Source organism: Populus euphratica, unplaced genomic scaffold (genome assembly GCF_000495115.2).
Source record: "Populus euphratica unplaced genomic scaffold, PopEup_1.0 scaffold132.1, whole genome shotgun sequence".
Lineage (NCBI taxonomy): Eukaryota > Viridiplantae > Streptophyta > Magnoliopsida > Malpighiales > Salicaceae > Populus > Populus euphratica.
The window spans coordinates 29205-45647 of NW_011500019.1; the positions used below are offsets into that span (position 1 = coordinate 29205).

The following is a 16443-nucleotide window of genomic DNA, read 5'->3' on the forward strand; positions in this document are numbered from 1 at the left end:
TTTACTGACGCCAGAGTCGGGAATAAAAAATATTGATTTTATTTTTGTGTATGATGCGCAAAAAAATAAATTTATTTGATTTGTTTATTCACTGACGTCAGAGTTAGGAATAAAAAAATAACTGATTTAAATTTATTTTATTTTTTGTGTGATGTGTAAAAATAAATTTATTTGATTTGTTTATTCACTGACGTCAGAGTTAGGAATAAAAAAATAACTGATTTAAATTTATTTTATTTTTTGTGTGATGTGTAAAAATAAATTTATTTGATTTGTTTATTCACTGACGCCAGAGTCAGGAATAAAAAAAAATATATGATTTAAATTTATTTTATTTTTTGTGTGATGCGTAAAAATAAATTTATTTGATTTGTTTATTCATTGACGCCAGAGTCAGGAATAAAAAATAATAATAACTGATTTAATTTTTTTTTTTTATAGCTACGTGATATTTACCAACACCAGAGTTGGAAATATCTGTAGTTAAATATTCACTGACGCCAGAGTCAGGAATATTACACGCAAAACCACCATAGCATAAACCAACAAAACATTAGCAATTATTGATAAAGTCAGCAATGCAGCCTGCCTTAGGCAGGACGCTAAAAGGGGTGATAATATCTTCCCTTTTGCGTAATCAGTCTCGAACCATAGAATCTCTGTTGACCAGTTAGGGTTCCTAGTAACCATAATACTAGGTGGTGACTCCTTAAACAAAGATCATTCACCATCAAAGAATAGGATGCCAGAAATCCATTCTTTCCATTCCATATATTCAAACATTTAAATAATTTTTAAGGTCGCCGCGATGTCAGGTGCGACAGAATGGCGACTCCACTGGGGACACTAAGACTAAGCTTTGCTTTATTTGTTAAAAATTGCTACCAATATTTGTTGTGTGTTTTGGTTTTTATTTTATTCTATTTGGTTTATTTATTTTTACAGCTTTAGCATCCATATTTATTCATGCCATCATATATATTGGATATGCATTGATGCCTTCACACACCACGCATTTCATAATAAATATCTGTTGTATAAACTTTATGTTAAGTGGGAGAGTAGCGGTACCCCAATGGCTTTAGCCTGGGTAAGACTCGTGAAACCATCAAACTTTCGCTTGATTGTTTACTCGATAGTGGTTGGTATGCCTAAACTGATATTATTCAGGGCCTCTATCTTCACGCTACTTGTAAGCCTCATATCAACCTTTCAAGGAAGATCACTGAGCATGCGAAAGACCTTTCAAAGACTAGATAGTAGCCTACCTTGAGCATTTAATGACTAGAACCTACCCTTTAAGTTGTTCCCTATATAAATCTCACTAAGGCAAGCTTAACATATAGCATCTTTATTACAGGATTGTTTTTTAGGTGACATAATGGTCGTTAATCGTGAAATCACAACGGTTGAGTATGGGCTTGAATCTGAATCATTACATATGACTGAGGGAGACTGCCCTAGACTGGATGACAGTGGGATACCGCTACTAAAAGATGTGAGATGCATAATAAATGAGGCCAGTCGTTTGCTTCCATTCACCAAATACTTGGCCGATGAGGCAGAATTTACTAGGATGTATAGGAGAGTTTTGCATCTTCTGAATGTTCCAGTACTGCCATTAGCCATAGAAACCTTAATTCATTTTTGGGATCCTGAATATCGATGTTTTACATTTGGGAATATCGACATGGTTCCTACCATTGAAGAATACGGTGTCTTGACAGAATTTCCTGAGGATATCCATAAGGTTTACTTTCATCAAAAGATTGAGAATACTATAGAGGAGCTCGCTAAGCTATTGGGAATCCGTCAAATGAGCTTATATAGAGAAAAAAATAATTCTGGGGGTTTGAGATGGAAACGACTAGAAGAGCTTTTGATTGCTAAAAGTCTAATATTGATGCTAATTTGGAGGTATACCGAATATTGGCTTTGGGGATATTTGGGTTGATTTTGTTTCCTTCGACGACCGGAATTATCAGTTTAGAGGCAGCTAATTTGTTTATGGAGTATGAGAAGACCAAAATTAATCCTTCTGCTGCGATCTTGGCTGAAACTTTTTTATCTCTCAATCATTGCAAAAAGATTGGGAAAGGTTCTATGAGATGTTGTGTTCCATTGTTGTTCATTTGGATGGTAAGCCATATAGAATCCGAGACACCAGTATTCCGAAATTTTTGGTGGTTTGATCAAAAGCCACTCGAGTTATTTGTATCAAGTGAATGGGAAAACTTTTCTGAAGATGATTGGAGGGTAAAATTGCAAGGAATTCCGCAAAGCAATTTTAATTGGAGAGCCCCATGGATGAAAAATGTAGCATACCTAATGAGCTGTGGGAAAAAGCCTTAGGTACCTTTGATTGGGGTGACCGAGTATATTAGTTATGCACCTGCTTTGGTTGCAAGACAACTTGGGGGCATACAAAGCATTCCAAGAACAGTTGGTTTAGCTCAATTCACTAGAGTCTACAAAGGAGCATATAATGAAATGCTAGAGAGCATTAAGCATGATTGGGGTTCTTTGGTGATAGTTAAAAAGGAGATAGGTGTAAGGAATCCTACGGTTAGTGAAAGGTATCCCGAATGGCGTAATGGAGGAGTCTCTTATATGGCAGAAGTTTCTGAATCTGTGGGCACTCGAAGGAAAAGAGTGAACAGTGAAGAAGAATTAAGGGAACAAGTAAAATTGTTACAAGCCGAACTTAAAGCCAATGAGGAGCAGAGAGTGTCCTTGGAGCAGCAGTTAGCCAAAGAAAAAGCTGTGAGAAAAACAGTTGAAGAAGAAAGGGACTCTGTGGGTCAAGACTGGATAAAGGCAAATGATGAATTGAAGACGATCAATAAAGACATGACATATTATATGGCAAAAGCTAAGCATTGGGAAGAGTCAGCTATCAAGACGCAAACTGCATTAAAAATGCGTCGGGCGGACGTAGTCAAGCTTAAAGACCAATTGGGGAGAGCGGAGATTGAAATAGTCAACACTAAACATGTGACTAAAATACATGAAGAGCAAAAAGTAGCGTTGAATGATCATAAGGTTGAAGTAGAAGCATTGAGATCTAAGCTGGAAAAAGAAAAATTGAAGACCGCACAGCTTATAGAAAACCAGAAAATGATAAAGCAGCATAATCAAACATTGGACAATGCTAATAACTTTTTGTCTAGAAACAACTTGATTCATACTGAGAGGATAAGAGAACTACAAGATCAAATTGATAGAGCAGCTGCAGAAGCCCATTTATTACGAGTGGAAGCTCGCCAAGTAGGAGGAGACATAATGAAATATCGAAGAAGCATGGATAACACCGATCTTTTTTTAAGAGCAATAGCTACTAAAGGCAGTGTTTTTTCTCCTGTAATAGATTAGATTAATTTTTCATTGTAAGCTTTTAAATAAGTAATGAAAGGGTTAGACCCACATTTAAAAAAAAAACATGTGTATATGGCTGAAAGCCCAAATGTCAAAAAGCTGAGCAGATCTCTCCTCGGCATTACAGCAATGATATCAAGTTCAAGTTCAACCCACATATCTAATGAATAACGACCATATGTCACCAACAAAGTGTGAATCTATATCCAATATGTTGCATCCACATTCATGCATCTCATACATTTGCTTATAGATTGTCATATTTTGCATATAACAGGTGAAATATAGGTCCCCAACTGAAACGTATTCATAATACTCGTTCACGAAAGAAAATGGAAAATGAAGAGAGAGCTCAGTTAGAAATGCAACACCAAAGAGAGTTGGAAAGCCTGAAAGAGGATGTGGCAAGGCTCACTAGCTTGCTCGAGCAAGCTTTGAGGCCTAGAGCTGGGGAAGGAACATCTTCTCAACAAACATGTACACCTCAGCCTCCACCTTCCTTTATTTCGCCATTCGAACCTCAGCATGCTGCTCCTTTCGCACCTACTCAATCAGCACATCCAATGAGGATCCCTCATATTGTGTTGACAGAAGAAGAACCTCAAAGGAACAAGATAATAGAGGAAAATGGTCATGAGAAACTAGCTGCCTTAGAAGAAAGAATGAAGGCAATAGAAGGGAATAGTTTGTATGATCCCGTGAAGGCCGCTGAAATGTGTTTAGTGCCTAACGTGGTTATTCCTAGAAAATTCAGAGTTCTAGAATTTGTTAAATATACCAGAACTCAGTGCCCAATCACCCATCTTAAAGCATATTGTAATAAGATGGCTGAAGTAGTCCATGATGAGAGATTATTGATCCATTTCTTTCAGGACAGTTTAAGTGATGCTGCTCTTGCTTGGTATATGCGTTTGGATAATACCAAGATTAAAGGATGGAAGGACTTGGTTGATGCTTTTGTTAGACAATATAAGTTCAACATGGATATTGCCCTAGATAGATCAAGTCTACAAGCCATGGAAAAAGGCAATAAGGAGTCTGTAAGAGAATATGCCCAAAAGTGGCGTGAATTAGCCGCACAAGTAAGTCCTCCATTGTCGGAAAGGGAGATGACTGGCTTATTTTCCAATACTTTCAAAGCCCCGTACTTTGAGTACTTGGTAGGCAGTGCAGCACAAAATTTCTCCGATTTGGTTGTCATAGCTGAAAGGATCGAACAAGCCGTTCGGACGGGTAGGATCGTGGATCCTACTGAAAAAAGAGGTTTTATTGGGAAGAGGAAAGAAACAGAAATTCACAATGTTGAAAGGGAAAGTAAAGGGAAGAAAACCTACTAAGATAATTACAGCTTCAAAAGTATTCCACCTACCCCCTCTATATCCAATATAAAATTCTCTTCACCTACAAACACCCAAAACAACCCAATAAACAACCAAACCAATAATGCCTACCGTCCAAGAAGAAATTTTCCAACAGATCAAGTGCAACTTCCACCATTACCCATGTCTCTTACTGAAATGCACCAAAGATTGCTTAGTATTGGTCAGGTAGCACCTATTCCATTAGAACCTTTACAACCACCATTTCCCTTTTGGTATAAACCCGATCAAAAATGTGAATACCATGCTGGTGCTGTTGGTCATAATATTGATGGATGTATTGCATTCAAACAAAAAATCCTTCAGCTTATCAAAGCTGGTTGGATTTCTTTTGATGAATCTCCAAATGTGAATTCTAACCCTCTACCAAATCATGCTTCTGGAAGCGGGGGAGTTAATAATTTGGAGATAGGAAGGGGAAGTACATCAACTTTAAGGGTGACTATGGATAAATTGTATGGGATGTTGAGGCAAACAGACTATTTAAAGACACCAATCAAAGTACAAGCTGTAAGGAATGATAATGAATATTGTAAATATCATCAGCAGCTTGGGCATGATATCAACTCGTGTGAGGAGTTCCATTTGGAGGTAGAAAATATGATGACATTGGGAGTATTAAGATTAATAAAACCCAAAGAAGATGAGTTGGTAGGAACAATGACTGGTTGTAACAAGAAGGTGGAAGTTTGTAGATATATACCAACCGAAAAGGGTCCACCAAAAATGATCCTAACCAAGCTTATGAATACTGTTAGCGGGAGTTTTAGTGCCCAACCATATAATTATGGTTATTTCTTTCACAACACAAATCCTGCCCCTGTTTTCCATGCTGAAATAGGAGGACTCATTCGAAGTGGGAGATGTTTTACTCCTGAAGAGTTGGAAAATCACAGAAAAGCCAAAGGAAAGGATATGGTGGAATTGACAAAGACAGATGAGGTTAATAAGCCAGTAAGTGATGAAGAGGCTAATGAATTTCTGAAATTGATGAAGCACAGTGAATATAGTGTGGTTGATCAGCTAAAGAAAACACCGGCTAGGATTTCTTTGTTATCATTAATGTTGAGTTCAGAATTGCATAGGAACGTGCTTCAGAAGGTTCTTAATGAAGCATATGTTCCTCAGGATATCACACAAGACTCCATAGAACATTTGGTGGGCAGGATTCAAGCCACCAACTACCTCTACTTTACCGATGATGAGCTGGATCATGAAGGGACCGGTCATAATAAACCATTGCACATCACAGTAAAATGCAAGGATTGTGTGGTAGCTAAGGTGCTTATAGATAATGGTTCTGCTCTCAATGTATTACCAAGACATGTACTTGATAAAATGCCAGTTGATGCCTCTCACATGAAGCCAAGTACCATGACTGCTAGGGCATATGATGGGTCACCTCGACCAATCATTGGGAGTATTGATGTTGAACTAATCATTGGCCCACAACCATTTCAAGTCACATTACAAGTAATGGACATTCATCCATCATATAGCATGTTACTTGGGAGACCTTGGATCCATGCAGCCCGAGCTGTCGCATCTTCTTTACATCAACGGGTCAAGTTTATCATCAATGGAAATTTGGTGACTGTGAGGGCTGAGGAAACTTTATCAACAATGAAAAATGTATCGATCCCTTACATAGAAACTGAAGAAAGTAAGGATGGAAATTTGCATGCATTTGAAGTTGTAAATGCTGAATGGGTACCAGAAAATACGATACGAAGGAAACCAGAAATTTCTGAAGCAGCAAAAATGGTTGCTAAATACTTCTTAAAGCATGGACTGCCATTTCAATATGACCACACTACCGGAATGCCTGAGAGGGTTAATGTGATAAAAATGAAGTGCGCGGATCAAAGGTTTGGCTTAGGGTTTAAGCCTGGGAAAGCAGATTTCAAAAGAGCAGCTGAAATTAGAAGAGAAAAGAGAATGGCCCGGATTGAAAGGAGAGAACCAGATGAAGATCGAATGGAAATCCCACCAATCCATGTAACGTTCCCAAGACCCGCATATGTGATAAAAACTGAAGATTATGAGGGAGGACTAAGAAAGGAATTCAATGGTGTTACTATCAATTATCTTGAAAAAGACAGTGAACAAGAGTTAAAGGAAGAAGATAGTACTCATGAACAGTTGCCTCAGCTGACTATTAGCGTTTTGGAAGATGGCTCATCAGAATTCGTGAGGAAACTGGCCGAGGGAGAAGATTTAGCAAATTGGGAAATTCATGAAGTTCTAATTATTTTCAAAAAGTAATGTTTTTGTTTACTTGTTTATTGTTTTGGTTATTTGTATTGTTTGAATAATTGTGCCTTGCCAAATCATCATGGCTTAAGAGATTGGCAATAAGGTTTTGTGGTTGAGCCCTTCTATCCTTTAGATTTCAATGAGATCATGCATACTTTCTTTCAATCGTTTTTTTTTTCTTTTTCTCTTTCTCTGTTCATTTATTTAATTTCCCAGAACTATATACTCATAACCGAAACACTTTCCGCTTTCAGGAAATCTGAAAGTGGATTGTCATACACCTCACAAACTCATTGCACTGTGGATAATTGGCTTAACTTTGATGAAAATATAATTGCCATGGATGAGGAAGAGTTTGGTGAAGAGGATATCCATGAGTTCGCAAGGTTAGTCGAACAATCTGACCGCACATGGAAGCCTGCAAAAGAAGAATTAGAACTGATAAATGTGGGCACCGAGGATAATAAAAGAGAGTTGAAGATAGGGAAGTTAGTCTCTGCTGATGAAAGAAGGAAATTGATTGCTCTTTTACAAGAATATGTTGATGTTTTTGCCTGGTCATACGCTGATATGCCTGGTCTGGATACTGATATTGTGGTACATAAACTACCTTTGATAGAAGGTTGTAAGCCAGTTAAGCAAAAGTTGAGGAGGACAAGGCCAGATATACTAATCAAAGTGAAAGAAGAAATAATGAAATAGTGGGATGCTGGATTCTTGGAAGTAGTCGATTATTCTCAATAGGTGTCCAATATCGTAGTAGTACCCAAGAAAGATAACAAAATCAGGGTATGTGTGGATTTCCGAGACTTGAATAAGGCAAGCCCAAAAGATAATTTTCCTTTACCCCATATAGATGTGCTAGTGGATAGCGCTGCTAAGAGTTCTACTTACTCTTTTATGGATGGTTTCTCTGGGTATAATCTGATTAAAATGGCTGAGCAAGACAAGAAGAAAACAACATTTGTCACCCCGTGGGGAACATATTGCTATAAAGTTATGCCATTTGGATTGAAAAATGCTGGGGCAACTTATCAAAGAGCAATGGTGACACTATTTCATGACATGATGCACAAAGAAATTGAGGTATATGTGGATGATATGATTGCTAAGTCTAAAGATGAGGAAAACCATATCCCAGCTTTGAAGAAATTATTTGAAAGGCTGAGAAAATATCAATTAAAGTTGAACCTTGCAAAGTGTACATTTAGGGTGAAGTCAGGGAAGTTATTGGGATTTATGGTAAGCAATAATGGCATAGAAGTAGACCCTGATAAAGTGAAGGCCATACAAGCTATGTCAACTCCTAAAACCGAGAAAGAAGTTCGAGGTTTTTTGGGGCGTTTAAATTACATTGCTCGATTTATTTCACAACTCACAGTCACTTGTGAACCAATCTTTCAATTACTTCGAAAGAAAAACCCTGGAGTATGGGATGAAGACTGTCAAAAAGCATTTGATAAGATAAAACAATATCTGCAAAACCCACCTCTATTGGTACCACCTATGCCTGGAAAGCCTCTCATTTTATATTTAACAGTGACTGAATCAGCAATGGGTTGTGTGCTTGGCCAACATGATGAGACCGGAAGAAAAGAACAAGCCATCTACTACCTTAGTAAAAAGTTCACTGAGTGTGAATCTCGTTACAGTATGGTTGAGAAGTTGTGTTGTGCTTTGGTATGGAGTGCGAAAAGACTCCGGCAGTATATGCTATATTATACCACTTGGTTAATTTCAAAGATAGATCCTCTGAAATATATTTTTGAAAAACCGTACATGTCAAATAGGCTAGCCAGATGGCAAGTGTTGTTGGCTGAATATGATATCATCTACAAAACAAGAAAATCCGTGAAAGGAAGTGCAATCGCAGACCATTTAGCTGATAATGCCCTTGAAGACTATGAGCCATTAAATTTTGACTTCCCTGATGAAGATGTGTTAGTAATAGAAAGTGATTGGTGGACCATGTACTTTGATGGTGCAGTGAATGTGTCTGGTAATGGAGCTGGTGCTGTAATAATTTCTCCAGAAGGGAAACAATATCCCATCTCCATTAAACTGCAATTTAGTTGCACAAACAACACAGCTGAATATGAGGCTTGTATTCATGGATTAGAAGCTGCATTGGAACTAAAGATACAAAAACTAGAGGTATATGGAGACTCCATGTTGATAATCTGCCAGACAAAGGGGGAATGGAAGACAAAAGATGAGAAATTGAAACCATATCAAGAATATCTCTCCAAGTTGGCTGAAAAGTTTGAAGAGATAGAGTTCAATCATTTAGGAAGGGATAAGAATCAGTTTGCGGATGCTTTAGCAACCCTGGCCTCTATGGCCACAATCGATTGTGGTATCAGAGTACATCCTATAGGCATTGATATCAGAAGTTCTCCTGCTCATTGTTATTTAATAGAAGAAGAAATTGATGGCAATCCTTGGTATGCAGATATAAAAAGATTCATCCAATATCGAGAATATCCTTCTGAAGCTTCAAAGACAGATAAGAAGACGTTGAGAAGAATGGCCATGGAATACTTTCTAGATGGAGAAATCTTATACAAAAGGGCATTTGATGGGACTTTATTAAGATGCCTAGACAGATCAGAAGCCAATAAAGCTTTGTATGAAGTACACGGAGGAATTTGCACCACCCATGCAAATGGACACATGATGGCGAGAAAAATGCAAAAAGCAGGGTATTTTTGGATGACTATGGAGAAGGATTGTATAGAATTTGTCCGAAGATGTCATAAATGTCAGGTGTATAGTGACAAAATCAATGCGCCTCCATTGCCCTTATTCAATATGGTGTCACCTTGGCCATTTGCAATGTGGGGGATAGATGTGATTGGGCCTATTAATCCAAAAGCTAGCAATGGTCATCGATTTATCTTGGTCGCAATTGATTATTTTACAAAGTGGGTAGAGGCCTGTTCATATGCTCATGTGACGCAGAAAGTGGTCAAGCGTTTCATTGAGAGAGACCTAATTTGTAGGTATGGTTTGCCAGAAAGGATAGTAACCGATAACGCCAAGAACTTTAATGGGAAGATGATCGTGGAATTATGCACTAAATGGAAAATCAAGCATTCCAATTCATCCCCTTACCGACCAAAGATGAATGGTGCTGTTGAAGCAGCTAACAAGAACATAAAGAAGATTGTCCAGAAAATGGTGGTTACATATAAAGATTGGCAAGAATGGCTTCCTTATGCTTTACATGCATATCGAACAGCAATAAGAACGTCCACTGGGGCTACACCTTATTCATTAGTTTACGGAATGGAGGCAGTGATGCCTTTGGAAGTAGAGATTCTTTCTTTAAGGGTCCTCATGGAATCTGAGCTAGAAGAGGCTAAATGGGCAAGAATACGATATGAACAGCTAAATATGATCAGTGAAAAGAGATTAGCTGCAATCTGTCACCACCAATTATATCAAAAAAGGATAGCAAGAGCATATGACAGAAAAGTTCGACCAAGAGAGTTTGAAGCAGGAGATCTTGTATTGAGAAAAATCCTATTACTACCTAATGAAAATCATAGCAAGTGGGCACCCAATTATGAAGGTCCTTATGTAGTAAAAAAGGCATTCTCTGGAGGAGCATTGATACTGACAGGAATGGATGGAGAAGAGTTGAGTAGGCCAGTGAATTCCGATTCTGTGAAGAAATATTATCCATGATTGTATAAGTTCTCATCCAATCAATAAAAGTTTTGCCAATAAATTCACTTTGCATGTCTTTGCTCTCTCTTATAAGTGTTTATCAAAGAATCAGTAAATACAACCTTGAAGCCTTGCATGATCTCATAGATTCAATTCATCATTCTTACCAAAATCAGTTTCCCTATTAGAGTTTTGAAAAATTAATCTGGCATTTTGATTTCAAAAGTAATTTGATGTTTATCCAAAAATAATATTTTTGACATTCTACTTGTAGAATGACAAATGAATCAAGCAACTCCATTATTAAGGTGACTAATATTAAAAAAAAGGAAATGAATAAACACCTTTACCCCATTACTCTTGAATCATATGTTTTTTTAAATGTATGAATAATGGTATGTAGTGAACTTGTTGCTCATAACTTATGAAATATATCTTTGCAAAGAATAAACCATCATACTATACGAGGTCAAAGTTTATTGATCATAGCTGCTTGCGCTTGAAATGAGGAAAGGCCATCTTTGTTATTTCCTTTCACGTTCTAAAATAAGTACATCCCTTGCAAACCCTTTTTGAGCCTGAATAATTTTTTCTTTCATAAAAAAATCTTGACTAGGATCACACCCCACACTGGGGGCAAGTGAAATTTCAATTATCAAGAAAGAGGATAATGCTGTGAGAAAGCCGAAAGTCAAAAAAGAAAAAGAAAAAAAGCTCAAGAAACTCAAATGCTAGGGGGCATGCCCAAATCACAAGAAAAAGTGATAACCAAGATAAAGTGAGTATGCTCTATAGCAAAGCAATGAAAAAGAAAAAGAAAACAGCAAATCAAAGAAGAGCGGCAAAAGAAAATATGAATGACATCAATAGTCAAACTGTTAATAGTGATCCTCAGTCTTTGAAGCCCTGAAACACTCTCTGAGCCTTATGAATCATTTTCTTTCATAGCCAAAAACCACAACCTACGTTACGTGCCTATAGAAGTCCTTTCTAATCAAGCAAGCAAGCAACCTAGAACAATAAACAATGCTCTCAAAATGCAAAGAATACTTTTTCATAAGATTCATGACATCAAGAATAAACTACTCATTATTATTCATGCTGATAAAAAAATAAATGTGCAAAAAAAAAGACAAGTTCTTCTCATACAAAACCTCGAGCTTTTTCTCGAGCCCACCACTCTGAAAACCTATAAAAACAAAAGTTCATAATATCATGGCATATTTTCACCGAAGACCTCATTGCCAAACACAAGAACAAATAATCTCTTTTCCAAGAAAGAAAAATAACCAAGGAGTTGCAAGATTTCAAAAGCAAATTGTTTTAGACTCACATCGAAATAATGTTTTGTTTTCAAAATGCAAGATCAAGATTTCAAGATTCATTCTAGACCCATATTCCTTCACCAAACAGAAAAAGGATAGATATGAGAGAATGACCTCTTAGAACCATTATTTATCCAAATCACTAAGAGAGCACACTTAGAGGCAATAACCAATACAAGGGGGCAACATTGTGTTTAAAAGGAAAAATTCTAGAAAAGGAGATGGTAATTTCCTTTAACCAGACAAGGGGGCATTTTGGTTTACAAAAGACAACTCGATCCTTTCAGCAAGTGACACCGAATGTTTCTAGCAGTGAAACGAGGAGTAATGAATAATCCTCTTAAATTATTTGACGAATCAGAAAATCTTTAGCAAGCAAGTGGGTCACGATGGGCACTAAAAATGCTGAGTTATACAAATAAATTTGGAAATAGACTTATATGAGCCAACTCGAGTGGGCTAGAAAGCTAAACGATAAAGATGACTCAAATCAGATAACAAGATCTCACCAACCAAGCAACGAGAAGATTAAGAAGAAATGGGGGCCTATATTTCAAATCAGGTAAATATGCATGCATATCATTTAAACTTTGAGACCTTGGACAATGAGTTTTGTAAATTTTTATTAGAGAAAATTCTAATGAAATCCATTCAAGTGCGCCTTTGAGCCCTCGACCATTAAAGGTAGTGCATTTCCTATCCTACCTCCATTTGAGCGTGCCTTCGAGCCCTCGACCATCAAAGGTAGTGCATTTCCTATCCTACCTCCATTCGAGTGTGCCTTCAAGCGCTTGTCTTATTTCTTTTCGAAAGCGTCTTCGAGCCCTCGACCATCAAAGGTAGTGCATTTCCTATCCTACCTCCATTCGAGTGTGCCTTCAAGCGCTTGTCTTATTTCTTTTCGAAAGCGTCTTCGAGCCCTCGACCATCAAAGGTAGTGCATTTCCTATCCTACCTCCATTCGAGTGTGCCTTCAAGCGCTTGTCTTATTTCTTTTCGAAAGCGTCTTCGAGCCCTCGACCATCAAAGGTAGTGCATTTCCTATCCTACCTCCATTCGAGTGTGCCTTCGAGCCCTCGACCATCAAAGATAGTGCATTTCCTATCCTACCTTATTTCAAGTGTGCCTTCGAGCCCTCATTTCCTCCAAGCTTCCATCTATTGAACAATGCGCCTTCGAACCCTATCATGTCTTATAAAAAATCCTAATATACCATTTGGGTCGGTAACCCATTACAATATACCATCTGGGTAGGTAACCCATTACAATATACCCATTACAACTGGGCAGGTGACCCATTACAATGTGACCATGTGGGTAGGTAACCCATTACAATATACCAACTGGGCAGGTGACCCATTACAATGTGACCATCTGGGGCGGTAACCCATTACAATATACCATCTGGGCAGGTGACCCATTACGATGTGACCATGTGGGTAGGTAACCCATTACAATATACCATCTGGGCAGGTGACCCATTACAATGTGACCATCTGGGTCGGTAACCCATTACAATATACCATCTGGGCAGGTGACCCATTACAATGTGACCATCTGGGTAGGTAACCCATTACAATATACCAACTGGGCAGGTGACCCATTACAATGTGACCATCTGGGGCGGTAACCCATTACAATATACCAGCTGGGCAGGTGACCCATTACAATGTGCCCATCTGGGTAGGTAACCCATTACAATATACCATCTGGGCAGGTGACCCATTACAATGTGACCATCTAGGTAGGTAACCCATTACAATATACCATCTGGGTCGGTAACCCATTACAATATACCAACTGGGCAGGTGACCCATTACAATGTGACCATCTGGGCAGGTGACCCATTACAATGTGACCATCTGGGTCGGTAACCCATTACAATATACCAACTGGGCAGGTGACCCATTACAATGTGACCATCTGGGCAGGTGACCCATTACAATACACCGTCTGGGCAGGTGACCCATTACAATGTGACCATCTGGGTCGGTAACCCATCACAATATACCATCCTATCTGGGCCGGTAACCCATTACAATATACCACCTTTACATTGGGCAGGTAACCCATTACAATATACCATCAAAAAAAAAATTCTTGTATTTTTATTCTTCATCGGGTAGGTCGCTTGGAACAATTAGACCACTTGCGAAATTCTTCGCATTTCTTTTATCATTGGGCAGGTTGCCCAAAACCATTTGATCTATTCCAAAAAAGAAACAAAAAAACAAAAACAAAAAAAATGGGTCATCTCCCAAATGATTTGTTTTTGGATTTCTATATCTCTGTATAAAAGTCATGTGTCAATCTACTGTTTTCAAGGTTTTCAAAATTAAAAAAAAAAAGCAAAAGTTCTTTCTAATTTTCTTTATAAATTTACTACACAAAGCTAAAAGAAAATGAAATTTTCTAATATCATTGCATAGTAAATATTATAAAGAGGGGGCAACTGTCATAACCTAATTTTTTATTTTTTTTTATTTACTAAAAAATTGATGAAAAATGATTAAAAAAAAATAAATGAAGAATGAATTAAAATTTGGGTTAATGGCAACATGATTGGAAAGTTTAAATATTTAATTAAACTCTTAACTAGTTTAATTAATTAAATCAAGAGTTTAATTGGAAAATTAATAAATTTTGAGAATTAATTGAGTTTGGGATTAAGTTAATTAATCAAATTAAAAGAAATTGAGGAATTAATGAGTTTGAGAACTTAATTAAACTTTAATTTAATTAATTAAAGGAATCAGGGGTGTAATTGAAGAAATACCAAAGTTTGGAGCTCATTTAAAAAAAATGCTAGAAAATTAAAGTCCAAGGATCAAATTGAATAGTCAAAAAACCCAGGACTGTTGTGTAAATGGCACTATAAATCAAGGATTCAATTGAATTCATCCAAGGATACAATTAGAAATTGATTATTAGTGAATAGGGGTCCGATTGCCGAATTTCCAAAGTGATTAGTACTTAAAAGTGCATTTTTATCATGGTTTTATATCATCATTTTGCACTTGAAGTATCAATAACTCCTTAACCAAAGCATGTTTTATAATAATGTATCTAATAATATAAGATACCTATAATTTGTGGTAAATGTCTATTTTTAATGCAGGCCTATCACATAAATGAAAATATTGATTGATGACTTGAAGAACTTAAATTGCAAGGATAAAGAGACGGTCAAACTTAGAGAAGAGATGTCGGTGCAATCCAAACCGGAACACTGTTCGGTAATTGGGTCATATCTGGAGCTATAGATCTCAGATTTAGGTCCAATTTATATGGATGGAAAGGTAAGACATAGGCCTACAACTTTCATATGGAGCCCAAGATCTAAAAAGGCCACTATCAAGTCGAAATTGTAGCAACAACAAAGAAGCCCGAATCTGTCTTCCAGCCCGAGCACTGTTCGGTATTTTGGCCATATCTGGAGTTCTAGAAGTCCAAATGAGCTGAAGTTTTTACACAAGATAGCTGAGACAATTTCCTACAACTTTTATGTTTGCACCTGGCTCCAGGTTTGACGTTATCAATGACGTTTTGGGCAGACAAGAGAAGATAAGGATTGTCACCAAGTCAAAAGTTGGCCACCCACTTATCAATTAGTCATCAAATCAATAGTTCCCAATTTTGGCCTATAAAAGGAGGCATTTGCCATGCATTTAGGCATCTTGGTTTCCAGATCAAGATCATGCTCTTCCTTTCTCTCTTTGTATTTTTTATGCTTTGCTTTCATTAATATTAAGTTTATGCCTTTCATTTCCTTTCCTTTACTTAGTTAACTTTTATGTTCTTATTTTGTTTATCTATTTTTCTTTCTTTCATTATGTCTAGCTAAGTTAATTATGTCAAGGTGAAAAGGTTACACTAATGGTGTAAGAATAAGTATAGTGTAAACTCAATATGGACTTTAATGTTTGATACTAACATGTTTTATATTTGTTATCTTGTTCACTCTTTAATACTTTGCTTGTTAAATGACTAATCTTGATTTATGTTGTATAACACTTGGTACAACAAATGCTTGGCACTTTCATAGCCCATAATGTATGGTATAACCGACACCTGAGCTATGAAAGGAACTTGATTTGTTGTCAACATAAGTTATAATCATGAATGCTTGACGAGATTTACAAGTATTAGCATTAATTGAATAAGATGACTAATGTAATCATGTTAACAATATATAATCTGTTTGGAACCTCCTTCATGTGTGGTTTCCAATTCAATAATAAGAGTTTATACTATACTTGTTTGATATACCATTAGTGGAACCTCTAACCTTGACATTTGTTATTATTATTGTTTAATCCTTACATTAATTTTCCATCTCCAAGTTCTCATCATCTTCTTCTTCTTCTCTTCCTTTATTATTATTACTACTACTACTATTATTATTATTATTATTATTATTATTATTATTATTATTA

At 36.9% G+C, this 16443-nt stretch overlaps 1 protein-coding gene across 1 annotated transcript; it reads left to right on the forward strand.

Moving 5' to 3' along the window:
• The first annotated feature begins 3707 nt into the window (after positions 1–3707).
• On the forward strand, positions 3708–10726 carry LOC105141845 (uncharacterized). The gene is given in 3 exon segments (XM_011049218.1): positions 3708–4689; positions 4852–7015; positions 7265–10726. Coding segments are annotated over 3 exon segments (6582 nt in total). The 3' UTR covers positions 10701–10726.
• Positions 10727–16443: the final 5717 nt, after the last annotated feature.